Source organism: Xiphophorus couchianus, chromosome 4 (genome assembly GCF_001444195.1).
Source record: "Xiphophorus couchianus chromosome 4, X_couchianus-1.0, whole genome shotgun sequence".
Classification (NCBI taxonomy): Eukaryota; Metazoa; Chordata; class Actinopteri; order Cyprinodontiformes; family Poeciliidae; genus Xiphophorus; species Xiphophorus couchianus.
The window spans coordinates 20220596-20234802 of record NC_040231.1 but is presented as its reverse complement, the minus strand read 5'-3'; the positions used below and the strand labels follow the sequence as shown (position 1 = coordinate 20234802).

At 36.5% G+C, this 14207-nt stretch overlaps 2 protein-coding genes across 4 annotated transcripts in view; one reads left to right on the top strand and one right to left on the bottom strand.

Annotated features, from left to right (window-relative positions):
* Nucleotides 1–3380, bottom strand: part of kif18a (kinesin family member 18A) — a 28077-nt gene extending 24697 nt beyond the window's left edge. The window contains exons 1-2 of the mRNA XM_028014988.1: nt 3233–3380; nt 681–1026 (exon numbers count right to left, since the gene is read on the bottom strand). Coding sequence (XP_027870789.1) covers nt 681–996 — 316 coding nt within the window. The 5' untranslated portion in view covers nt 997–1026; nt 3233–3380. The remainder of the gene's footprint in view (nt 1–680; nt 1027–3232) is intronic.
* A 9-nt stretch (nt 3381–3389) lies between these two features.
* mettl15 (methyltransferase 15, mitochondrial 12S rRNA N4-cytidine) overlaps nt 3390–14207 on the top strand; it is a 61197-nt gene continuing 50379 nt past the window's right edge. For 2 of the 3 annotated variants that reach the window (XM_028014991.1, XM_028014989.1), the window contains exons 1-2: nt 3390–3491; nt 5202–5440. In XM_028014991.1, the coding sequence (XP_027870792.1) occupies nt 5216–5440 (225 nt within the window). In that variant the 5' untranslated portion in view covers nt 3390–3491; nt 5202–5215. The remainder of the gene's footprint in view (nt 3492–5201; nt 5441–14207) is intronic. The other variant, XM_028014992.1, reaches the window with a different exon arrangement.

Genomic DNA, 14207 nt, shown 5'->3' with positions numbered 1-14207 from the left:
CAGTCAAGGTAGTGAACATTAAATTTAATCCTCCAATGGACCCATATCTACCACAGATTCATAAAAATTACAGTTAGCAACACAACTACAGACAAATCTAGCAAGATATTTGTTGTTCCTAAAGATAATTTCAAGTAATATAATTTGCTCAGTTTTTTGGTTTTTTTAATGTCACGGATTCTGACTTTAAAAACAGTTTTGTCTTGAATTTTGCAGTAACACTTTTTTCAGAGGGGTGGAAAAATTTAACCGATTCTCTGTAGGGAGCAAACTGAGAATGGTGACTGGATGCTGTAATGAAGTAACTCCCCTCTCACTTTGCTCCCTGCAGTGTACTTTTTCCCTGAACCGCAGGCTTACGTGGAATGGACGTGCAAACTAACAATTCCAATTAATCATAAAGAATGCAAACCTTTTCGCCAGGGATTGAGAAGGTAGTTCAGGGACAATCTGTCCATGACTTTCTAGTGACCCTGAACCTTATAAAATACTAAGGAAATTCAGGATATGTGAGGTCTGATTCATGCTTCCTCTTACGGCAAACCAATTTTACCGTTACTTTATTAGAACCAATTTAGTCTTTTTGTTGCTGAACTATTTTGCACGAATGGGGTTTTTGCTGAGCCTGAATCAAACAAGAAGCCTAACACATTCAATAATTTTGCATCCACGTTAGTTACCTGTGCAGTTGAATCCATTCATTACACCATCTAATACTCCTTTAGTGGTGTTCTCAAAAATGTCCAGTTGAGTAGAGTTCTCATCAAAGACGTGGTCAAAAACAAATTTCAGGTCCTTGTTCGCCCTCTTGTTGATCGTTCGGTTCCTCACTCTTTGTGACCCAAAACATGACATGTCCTCCTCCTTGGGGTCAAAAATAAGCATGTGGTTGTCGACAACTTGGACGACATTGCGACAGTTTTCACGCTTCTCGCTGTCGTTGGTTGGCCGAACGCGAACTACGACTTTTACATGACTACACACATCATTTGCCATTTTGGTCCTTCTGTTGTGAATGGAAAGTTGCTGCAACACAAAAAGGAAAAAAGTTCTTCAGTGGACTTTTTCTACTAAAAACAAAACAAGGCAATAGGAATAACATCTATATATCCAAATGTGGAATATGCACAACAGAAGCAGAAATCCATCTTTGTTTACAAACAACTGCTAACTATTTTTTGAAATCTTTTGTCACCGATTTACAGAATAAATTTATTTTCAAGGACGTTTAATTTCTCATCATTGAACTGTCGCCTTGAGTTGGCAACATTAGCAACAAAATAAAGGAATTAACTGCTAAGCTTCTTAAGCAACATAAGTCTCTAACTTGTAACAAAGACACAAGCAGAGACAATGAAAATGTTCCAATAAAAAAATTTATGGTTGTGTCAGCTGTAGTATCAACCTGTATTTCAGTCTTAAATCAGAGTAATAAATGCAGCAGCACTGCTTTATTAGTCTATGATGGAAAGAGTTTGATTTATTATGATTTGAAGATAATCTACCATGGCTAACAATTATTTTTAGAAAATTGTTAACAAAACTTCATAAAACCCTTATAGTAGCTCAGTGGATGCAACATGTAGACACATATCAAGCTTGAAATTTTACTAAACTTAAATGCACCATTCATCTAAAACACATCGTCACCTCTTTCTTTTTGCCAAAAGTGATTTTGTCAAAAAAGAGGCAGCATGTTATTTTACTCAGGGGTCTTTATTTGATCTCCTTACATCATATAATGTAAAGCATAATAGGATAAAAATGTTGCATTAAAGTCAGATATATTTCACAGCTCAGGATAAATACATTGATTTGAATTACGTAATGTAAACTGAACCTTCCAGGTACAGGTTAAACCTATTCTACAACAAGTTGTGGTATGTTTAGATGAGATCATACCAAGATAATAAAAATAAGCCTTTGAATAAATAACATAGCATAGGTATGATTTATAGGATTGTGATGAACTGATTTTGAAATAATCGTCAACTAATCTAATAATAGATTAATCGTTAACTGGAGTACACAGAGTAATGACTTGCCATTTGCTGAAAGAACAACATATCCAAAGCAGTAATTAAGACAAAACAACACACACGTACATATATAATCACTTAAGATGAAATAATAAATAAATATCTCTGCAGTGAGAATTGACTAAACTGTTATCAATATGAATTTTTTGCCTTCATGGAACAGCATTTGTAGCAAAATTAATCAGCCATTGATTGGTGCTCTTACTGTTCATGTTGACTCATTTGAAAATGAACTGACCATCTTTTCAGATTGCAGTACTTGTGGCCATTTTTGTCATCATTGGTTTATTTAAGTTGTAAGTGTTTTGAGTATGGCCATTTTTGATAATCTATTTTCACAATTTTCCTATAAAAGAGTTTCTCTCTGTAGAATTTAACTTCCTGATTAAATAATAGTCTAAGTTAGAGATCCACAAATCACTGGCCAGAGATTTAAATCAGCTTTGATCTGTGACCTGCAAGTCAAATGCTGAAAATGTTTTATGCTCAGCCTCCATTCATTAAATACTTAAAAATCAAGAACTGCCAGCAATTTCAGTAGATAAAAGCCTCAACTGAAAGTAGTTTTGTTCATTAAAAATCAGGGAAAGATTAGCATAATATGTGTGAAGTTCATGCGCATCTGATACAAACTCACTACTTTAAAAGAACCCCCAACCCATCTTTTCCCTTTTATATGTTCAAGTATTTGGGTTGAGGGGAATCAAACAACAACAAAAAAATCTGAATATAAAAAATTGTGAAAATTATAGCCTACTTACAAATATCTTCATTAATTTAGTATTAACAAATCTTTATGACTTTCTGCTCTTGTTCACTTCATTAAAAAATTAAATCTACCACTAAAAACAAACAAACTAGGGAATGTTGTGTCAAACGCTTGGTAAACGTGCTGCGGTTACTTCAGAAATACATTAATATATCGAGATCATAACAACCTCCTAACGGTAAAATATATTCATGTGTTGCTTTACAGATATTAAAAGACAAGAAAGTTATGTTTTTTCATTATCAATACTATATCAATGCATTCATTAAATATATACCTATTTAAATACAGAAGCACAAACGCCACTTAGCACAGTTGACACACACCTGCTAACTAGCCAGCTAACGTCGTGTAGTTTCTAACAATACGTTAGCTTTGTTGTAGCCATCAAACAGAAAACTCTCCGTGGGAGGTTTTTTCTTACCTGTTATAAAACAACAGCTATCTGTCATGCCACAGCAGTTTTTTTCATTAACGTAAGTCGCTGTTACATGAAAATATAAGTCGTTAGCAACGCGTTGCCGGAGAGAGCTAGCACAACAAGCGCCAATATTTTCAAACAGGAGCTCTCTTCCTGTGTGGCCGCGGATTGGCTGTTAGGGTGACGACGCTGGGCGGCCCAGCAGTGACGAGCACGTCACGCTGAGGCTGGAGGAGGCGGAGCTTCTGCTTGATCCACTACGGTAAGCTGCAGTTTAGCTTTTCTCATCTGGACGCACGTTTCAGCGTGACAGTTGTTAGTTGAGCTGTTTCATATGTTGTGCAGTAAAATGCTGTTTACCGTTTGTTTAGTAGTGGACAGAGTGTAAAGTGAACGTTTAAGTAGCAGGAGTATTAATGTACTGTCACGACTTCAATTTTTACTCCATTGATAAATGCCAGGTGGACATGGAAACCTCTTTTTACCTGTCCCTATGATATTTTTCTTCAAAGTGCCAGCTTGCTTGGTTGCACAGGTTAAACTTTTACCCCATATTAGTCTTCATATTGGTAATTCCAGTCTTGTTGCGAATGTGAGCCTGGCACATTTAGCGGAGAGGCTAAAGCTAACTAAGCAGCAGGATGTACAGTGCCGTTGCTAGCCTTATGGGTGCCCTAAGCACAAATGCTCTGTGGTGCCCCCCATATGATTTTGTACTTTGTCTTCTTAATATTTTAAACGTGACAATCATTATCAAATAAATAAAAAATTTAATAAAGTAAATGATATGTGGAATAGTCCTCAATGTGTGTAATGCACTATTTTTTAATCACTATACAGTGTTTATGTTTTAAATTTTGCCCTTACTATGTAGTATTTTTATTTGTTATTAGATATTTTATATTCTGTCTTTTTGTGAATTTACTTGTTTTGAGAGAACTGGTTCCACACTAGTTCCATTGCCTTCTTATGCAATTCTGCTAAATTCTCATCTCCCTTTGGTGCTCTGTCTGGGATTTCTCTCATTGTGCTTGATTTCTCAGATTGAATTTCAACCAGCGCGCAGAAAAAGTTGTGAATGATGACACTGATTTTCTGTGCTGTTTTAGAGCAACTCCTTTTCTTAAAGCTGAGGGTCCAGACACTTTACAAAGCAAAGTGCAGACCAAGGGGCTGGTGTTTATCAGGCTAGTTTCACACCAGTTATGGACCAATAATGCCTGTAGCACACCAGTTAGGCTGTGTAATCAGGGAATCCCTTGGTGTTTATTACAATAATGCACATTTATAATATTAATTTTCTAATGGTGTAATAAAATTAGATAGCCGTAACAGGTTGTCACTGACTTTGAGTGACACTTCCTCCATCTCCTACTGGTAAATGCTTTACGCACATTTTAAGAGAACCTCTCTATTGTTGCTCATCATCACTTCTTATTGGGTTATTGGGCAGCAGAGAGTTAACTTGCTAATTTTTATCTTTCTATAGTTGTCATTTCATTCTTAATCTTTTCTACAGTCAATCAACTAACTTTGATGGACTATAGAAACCTTATTGGTGACATACAATTTACTGTTTTTATGACATACAGTATATTGTGGTGGAAAGTATTTCTAAAAATACCAAAGTTGAGGCAACAAAAAGTGTTTAATATTTACAGTTCTTCTCAATAACACATAGTGTAGTGGGATATATGAACTGTACAGTCAGAATATAACAGTAATTATGTTCACATCAAGTTGCAAAGCATGGCAAATTGTTATTGTCAGCAAATGCAACATTGCAACAATGTGGTGTGGCATAACACATTGCTTTGTTAGCAGCAGATTTGGAGAAAGTTGCAGAATGAATAGGGACAATAAAACACCCGTGTCAGACTAAACTAATATTTATTTTTTATAGTGTTAAAAAACAGCCACAAACCTGGAGTAGTACATTAAATTAGCATAACTTGCTGTTGTTTCTCCACAGGCCATTACAAGAACATGCTTTTTATCTCCAATATAATGATATGGAAAACAAACCTGGCAGCACGGAGAGCATGGAGGTCATTAATGTTGAGGCTGAATTCTGCCACTGCTGGTTTGTCTTCTGGCCCTGGTTTTTGGGATAGGTCTGACGGACTCTCTTGTGTTTCTGCTGAAAAGCCTCCTCACATGCCTGTCATGCTTAAAGAAGTGCTTCATTACTTAGACGTCCAGCCAGCTCAGGTACGTTCACACCTTAATTATCTGTTAAAAGTGTTTTTGTGTCTTTTATACATGGATCATTTTATTAGCTACACTTTATTAGTACCACTTTGAACTTCTTAGGCTTTTAAGTATCATGTTTTTTATTGCATTTAGCAAGATGTTATAAAAGTTCCTTGGAGATTTTGTTCTAAGTAGACGAGAAAAGATAGAACTGGGCAAAATGAAAGCTTATCCTAGTTTTTTGTTTTATCCATTTGAAATAAGGATCAATAAGGCTGAATTTAAAAGCTTTTAATCATAACTTTTGACCTTTGAAAAGAGGTTCACACAACTATGAAAAACAGTGAAATGTATAAATGTACTTGTCAGTGTGCAAAAATGAACAATATATAAATTCTTAATCATACAAAATGTGCCAAGTTGATTGTATAGCACCAAACTCCTTGCTTACGCCCTCCATCATAGGTGGGACATTCAATGCCTGGAACTTGAATGTTTTTGGACTGTGTAGTATTGGTATTCTGAAAATTTGATTAACTATTGCTTAATTCAAATAACGCAGGCAGAAATATAATTTACCGTCTTCTATCCGCGGTGCACCGATTGCAGTTTTCTGGCCAATCACCGATTACCGATCTTTAAATAGCCTGACCTGCCGATTCCAATCTTGACCAATACCAATTTTTTGGTCTGAAAACATTCTAAAAAAATATAGCAAGAACGTTTCCGAGTTGGCAACAGTGGTGTGACTATTATTAACTGAAAACTTGCAGTCATGACCTGGTGGGCTGATCTGCCAGTCAAACCTCTCACGGGAGAGCAGAAGAGGTCAGTGGTTGATTTTTAAATCTTTGTTGAGGTAGATAAGGTTGCCTTTACCTGCAAATATCGGCCTATCACAGATCTCCCAAAATTATGGAAATTTGCTGGCCGATAAATTGGTGCACCCCTAATTTCTGTAAGTATTTGCAGATTAGGAACTTTGTGAAAACACCTTCTCAACTTTGAGAGGTCTGTACCGGACATGTAGAGAGCCATATTAGAATATTTACCAATTCCAACTTCATTGTCTCCCAACTTAACGAGACACTGCAAAATCTAAGCCTTCCAAAAATTGACAATATAAAGGAAATAGGGAAAAGGAGCTTGGAGCACTGTTACCCCTGACTGTGTGCAAAATAGGCTAGAATATATTCATGAGTGTTCTATTAATGCCCGGCACCGCTTTATACAATTTAGGTTTTTACACAGGTTACACTCAAAGATTATGATGCATAGCATGTTCCCAGAAGCCTCAGCCTTGTGTGAGAAGTGCGAATTCATTGAGAATACTCTTATCAGACAGCTATGCAGTTTGTCCTGAACTTCAAGAGTACTCATGTGACATATTCTCTTTTCTTTTCATGATACTGGAAGTTCAGGTGGTAACAAATCTATGTCTGATCACTCTGGGAATATCTGATAAGTTTATGGAACTCAATGTAGCACAATGGCGCCTTCTAGCCTGTGGTGTTATAATTGTGAAAAACGAGTCCTTCCTTACTGGGAAAACAAGAGGTGCCTTCCATCAAACATTGGCTAGCAGATCTGACAGACACTCTCCTTTTGTAGAGAATCAGATTCATCTTAAAAGACAAGCTGAGAGATTTTGAGAACATCTGTCAGCCTTTTAGTCTCTTATCTTGACAAAGAACCTGCTAAAACGGTCAGTAGCACTCCTGGGGAGGAAGGGGCAGTTGTGTGTTTTGGGGCAAATGCCTGCCTGAAGAAAACGTTTCTTTAAAAACATGTTTGAAACTTAAATTATTTCAGACAAGAGTTTTTTATTTAAGTAATAAATTACATTTTTTCTCATTTGTTACCATCATTTCTAATATAATACTTCACCCACTGATGTATTGTCATGCTAAAAATGACCCAGAATGTGCTCAGTCTGTAGGCAAATGTGTGATCTATGACTAAACTGAATCTAGACTGACCATCCACACTGGTATTTGCAAGTGATTAGGACGTATTTGAATTTCAGCCATTGTTATCCTGTCTGCCTTTACTTGATCTAGTAATGCCATGGGCATTCTAACTCACAATGATGAGTGTTTCTCAGGCATTTTGATTTTACTCTTCTCATGTGTAAGAATGTGTGATTGCCAATTATTGAAAACTTCATTGTTTACTATATTGGTTTGTTTTTAATTGAGTGAGGAAACAACAATAAAGCTTAAAAAGAATTCCCTAAATATTTACGTCATAATTGATCCTCACGTGTTATTGCAACTCGAAGAGAACCGTGTGGATTGACCTCCTAACTGATCATTTTTCTCCTTACTGAACGGTTGCTGAGATCGTGTTCACACTTCACATAACAAGGCACTCATGAATTGGACAGGTTGCCAGTATCTTGGCTTTCACTTAATGTATGTACTACCAGGACAGATGGGCATGAGTCAAAAGCCTTCTGGTGTGGAAGGCATCTTAGGAAGGAAAGTGATGCCCCCCTCCCTGCTTATAATACATGGTCAAGGCAGGTGGGGGCCACGGGTCAACAACTTAGTCAGGATTTGCGCCACTGTAGGGCTGTTGGCAGGAAACAGGGTGCTGCGTCGCTCCTGCCTGAACTTTAGCACCTCTAAACTCCTCCGCTGCCCGCCCATTTGCCAACTGTCCCAAGACGGCTTGCCAATCAGATGCTCTTAAAAAACAGTTTGATAGATTTAATTAATTTTTTTTTGTATAGTACATGCTGTAGACCTCAGTCAATGTGACATTCTGGGAGAAATGATTTATGGTCACACAATACAAGTCTGTTATAACCACAGAGGGTTGTTTATTTATTTAAACATCCATGCAAAAGTGCTGCTTCTATAACCACAGCATGCTTTCATGTTAATGTTTTTAGATCTCTAAATATCGATAGTACTAGAAGTTTCTTTCCAAAAACTCATTCATTTTATGGGTAGCTTTTTGTCAAATCTTTTGAAAAATATAAGCTCTGAAAAAGATTTTTTGAGAACTTATATTTGTAGCAGTTTGCTCTTGGTGTCACAAACATATCAGCTGTCCCTTACAGACATCCTTTACATTAAAGTTAGTGTTTCTATAGAAAGATATTTTTTCATGTATTTATTTAAGTTTGATTTAATCATGTAGTCACCATGAGATTATGCTGCTGCCTATCAGCAGCCGGGTATCGCTTAAAATTAGATTTTGTAAGGCCGACCTGACAGTAATAGGTTCCAGCACAATACAAAACAGTTGCAATTATTACATACAAATAACACCCACAATAACTATCCATCCACTAAATCTAAAAAAGTTAACAAAAATATATACATTCCACTCAATTTGTATTTTTTTGTTTCTATTGTACATTTTACGTAAAAAACATAGTGATATATATTGTTACCGCCTCCCATCATGATGGATATCGTGATATGAATTTTATGCCCTATCACACATTCCTACTTTGCAATATATTGTACAGCTCTAGTTGAAAATAAATTTAAATTCCCGTTCTTTCTCATTTTTATTAGTGGTTTGTACTTTTCTTCTCCATTCCTAACTAAACTGCGTTGCTGGGATTGTTAAGGTGTTTAACCAAGACTTCTTTGGTCATCTATTTTTGGAAGGTTTTCTTGAAATAGAAAAAAAGACTTAAGACAGGGCCAGACAGGGCAGGGGAAATTATATTTCTTTTTTAGCTTGGGAAGACTTTGGAAACTCAAATTGAGATGTTGAGTTCTTTTGAAGAGATCAATACTGTATCCGGGCCAATTTTGTGCTTTCATTCAGTTTTCCTTTCCTTTGTTCATTCATTCATTATTTTACTGATGGATAGAGTCATCTTGTACAATAATGCCTATGTTGACATAACTCTTATGAACTAGCAACGTAAGAATGCCACTAGATAGGAACTGAATAGACTTATAGTACACCTGCTAACACTCAGAACAGCCACAAAACAGAATCAGCTTAAGGACAACAGTGTCACTAATTAGAGCCATGTGATGCCTATGCAGCCTCCCCCTTATGTACCGAGAAATTTGTTTATGTGACTACCTGCATTTGCACTGAGTTGGTGCACCATGTACAGATCGTAAATATTGTGTAAAACGAGCTGTGGATTCATTGTGACAGATTATTTTTTACTGTCACGCAATTTTAGCAAAAGTACATGCTATATAAACTATAGAAAATTATGGAAGAAAGTGTTAACTCAGCTGTGTATAACCTCACACCAAATATGAGTTTGTGTTCTGTCCTCACAATAAGAAACCTTCAGAGGTAGCAGCTGGTTGAGTGTGCTGTGGTAATCTAACCATAAAACGAAGGACCTCTTTAAATGAGCAAATTACAGTGAATAATATAACCCAAACAAAAAAACTAAATAAGCTATTTTACTTCAAGGACATATGTAAATTTTATAAAAATATGTTTTTAACAATATTTCTTAAAGCTTTCACTATGTCGTGACAGTATAACATGAGACAGATCATCTGTGAAAAAAAATGTGCTCCTCTGCCTCCCTGTGGGCATGTCATCTGTTTCACAGTGAGAAACAACCAATCAGAGTCAGAAGGAGGGTCTTAGCACTGTCTATCATACAAGTGTATTTGCTGCTCAATGTGCTAATGGCAGAAAAACAACTTACTATTACAGGAAAACTGTTTACCCATCACCATCTGTAGCTATGCTAACTAGCCTGAGAATTCATGGCAGGTTCCAGTGTGGAGAACTAACTGTATGCTAGCAAAGAACCAGGGGAAGAGTGTGGGGAGCATGTAGGCGAGGGTGATTGACAGTGCTTAGCTCCTCCTCCGCCATCAATCGTCAAGGAAGAGGACCAGTACATTTCCCCAAATAAAATGTGTCAGTAATTGTTTGGCAATTAACGCTTTTAGGATTGGAAGCAAAATTATTTTACATTTATAAACTAGTTTAGTTCAACAAAAAGTACACATTTTCTTCATTTATTTTCAGACACTGTAGCTTTAAACTACATTAAAGTAACAACAAAAATAATTGCAAAAAACAGTCCAGGGGAGTCTGGACTCACTTCACAGCATGTCATCAATAGTAGTTTATCACATTCTTTATTTTTTGAGTAGGGGTCGGGTTGGGTGAAGTTATTGTCCATTTTTTTAAAATCGAAATTAACTGCTCAATGTATTGTGATACTGACTTTAAGTCATATCGCTCAGCCCTTCAACAAACACAAAAAAGCTCTGAAAGACATTCAAAACACACTGTTCAGCAAGGCCAGATTAGAAGTAAGACTAAATACTCTGGAGCAAAATGTGAAGAAACAGGAACGATTTTTGTAAAGCACCAGGAACTCCTCATACGATGAGAAAACTATAAATTCTATAAATAAAGCTTAGAAAGAGGAGTGGGCTGAAAACAAAATGGCAAAAGACTAGCCAACTTCTTTATCTTTCAGGAGCAGTCCCTTGGACTCACAGCTGATGGCTCATTAATCTATTCCAAAGGATGCCCTTGACACGAGAGGCCTCTGCCAGTGAAAACCTCTATATAAGCTTCATATCACATTATCAATTTACAGTATTTGTGTTTATAACCGACCTAAAAAACTGACAAAAACTTACTATGTGTGTATGTATGTGTGTGTGTATATATATATATATATATATATATATATATATATATATATTAGGCTTAGGACATAGTTTTACTTTAAAATTAAAAATTAAATCCTATGTCTTCATCTACCTACTTTACATCAGGAGGCACAGGCCAAGATGTGTGTATAGCACTAGGCCATAGTGCAGCAACAACAAACCAACTTATGATTCTTTGTTACATGATTCTGTGATTGCTGTTAAAGTATGATGAGCTAGCACATAATGAAGTGAAAATTTATTGTATTCTACCAGGACAAATTAGCTACCTCCACAGAAGTATGTGGCAAGACATCTAGTGTGGGAGGCATTGGGGCATTGAAACACCATTTACAGACATTAGTTTGACTGCAGAACTTGACTTGACACTAATCACCATTTAACTACTCCATTCATACATACGATTCTCTGCTCTACCAGTAAGCAGACACTACACATCTTTTAAAATCGTATTTATTCAAATCACTAACCATTTGGACAGTTTCTGCTTTTTCTTCCCAGTGTTGTGACTTGAACTTGTTGTCAGCTGCATTGCTGACAACAAGTTCAGCGGCACATGCTTCATTTTAAGGTGGTTAAACAAATTGCTTGTATTTCCTCCCTTTGTAGAACTGTCACCCCACTCACTTTGCAGAGTAATTTTTCTGCTCTTGGTCTTACTGTTTATCCCTCCAGCAATTTTAAGAGATTGGATCATTTGGACCGCATAAGGTTTTTACTCTGTGTAGTCGTCACACTGACCCCATGTGCGCTTTTACATGATATTTTTTTTTAAATGGGGACAACCCCGGTGTTGGTGTTTTGCCATCTGTGATTGCACAACATGTGGAATGGTGAAATAGACAAGCTACAGCAGGAGGATACTATATCTCCTTCAACTTTTGTTTGCTAAGACCTAGAAATTAAGGCTATATTTATGACAGGGTTTTACACTTGTACAATAAGTGCTTAGAAGACTGTTGTCTGATATCAAAATGGTAAAGTTAGAATTTGATGTAAATAGCATCAAGATGGGAATCTATCCTACCTTGTTTTAATGGTGAAGGCTGCTAGTAAACCTTTATATTTTTGCATCAGTATGTCAGTTGTGCAGCAGCATCAAAGATAACACTCTCCTGTGCTTGTGCGGATTGACGAATGACCAGCTTGTTAGCTTTCCACTTCTCGCAGGTTTGTATTTCCGACGAGCTTGAGGTGATATGACATATTTCTACTGGAGAAAGCAGAACTGCTAGTTCATACAAGCTCACAGTAAAAAAAGATATCCAAATTAAGTCTTTTGGATTTCAATATAATTAGTGTTGATGTTAAGGCCACCTGCTGGCACAGCGTAGATATTGCGACAGTATTGATGGGAATCCCACAGACAGATCTGTTTAAAACACATAAACAACAATAATTTTTGTGTAATAGTGTACAGTAATTATAATTTTTTGTCAATGTTGCCATTTGTTGTAATTATGTCCTTTTCTGATATGCAACTGGATACCAAACCTTCTTCTTCCAAATAACAAAGCAATTTGCAGTATTTCCACTGACCAATACAGTTCCCTTTCTGAAAACTTGTTTTTTTTACTCATCAGTCTTAAACAGAGGTATTCGGCAGAAATGTGTAATTGCACAATTTAATCATCTTAAGAGAATACTTATGAAAATATCTCACACTGCCAAAAGTTCTACTTAAATAAAATCACATATTTTAATTATTTGTAACAACAGTGTTGAATAGAGCCTGCAATAAATATTATTGTATTTCTCTTTTAGGTTAAAGATGTTCTCTGTGACTTTGTATTTATTTCCAGACTCAGCCAACAAGGTGAAGTGCTAATGTTAATTTGAGCGAAGCGGTAATATGATCTTGTCTCTAAATTAGTTAAAAGCTTGAAGTTGCTGTTTCAGCTGTGCAGTCAGTGGGTTAAGAGTAAATATGAAGTACATGGATTCAGAGAGATTACATCATTATAATACTGTTTGTGCATGTTTTTCATCAGGTACCATAATATTTGAGAGTTGTCAAGCATCTTGTTTAAACACATTTTTCAGACTGTTAATGCATTGCAGTTGTTGTTTTATTGTCTGGCATAAATGATAACACTTGCATATAAATATATGGAAATTATTGTAAATGCTCACAGTGGCATTTTTGTTTATGTTGTATGTCTACCCTAATATGCTAATAGATAATACATTTTTTGCTGCAGACATTGTGCAAAGGAGGTTATTTTCACACATATTTTATTCTTTTCAAGTCAAATGGTATCTTAATTCACAATTTATTGATCAAACACTGTGTGATGCTAAACACGGAAGTTTTTTTCCCCTAATTTCTTTCTATTGAATTGGCTACCACTTGACAGTGCTTTTCTTTTATTTCTTCACACTCCTTTTTTGGGTGCACTGAGTAGTGAAAGAGGAGGCTGGTAAATAATTGATCCTTGTAACTAAACACTCCAGCCGGGGATGCTGGGGCTGATTGACGGCCAGATATTAGGCCCTTGTCTCGTAAGGTTGCAAGTTTAGTCTGAGGTTATCAGTGGCCAGAAGAGTCTTTCTCCCTCCCTGGCTCATTACTTTCATGAGTAGAACATTTCATAGTGGAGCAGTGGGTGGGGGTGTGGTGTGAAGACAGTCTGGGACTTCATTAGCCAAATGGGATGCCTCAGCCTACAGAGCGCCAAACCGTTCAGCCTAGCTGAGCAGACAGCCTCTTTGAGGGCACTTCACCACACTGTCTGCTAGACTTGTTTGGGCTCCAGTCTTACAAACTTTAGCTGTAAGTTCAGATGACCAACAACATAAATAAATAAATAAATAATTTTCTTTGCGTCTTTTAAACAAATGATACCTGTTAGCACTCAACTCAAGTAAATTCTTCCCAAAATATACAACCACCGACAGCCTACACCCATTCAATTGCCTGCTGACTTGATTGGCCACTGATCCAATCACAATGACTTCATTTCATTTTGATCGATGTGAGCATGGCATGGTAATTGGTCAAATGGGATGGTCAAAGTGAACTTGTATATTTTTGCCGACAACCAGACCCTATGCTTACAAAATAACTTTCTAGTGTGCGGCAATCGCGTGGGCGAATTTTCTTGCAGAAGTTTGATCTGAAAAGGACTCTTGAGTTCTCTCTATCATAT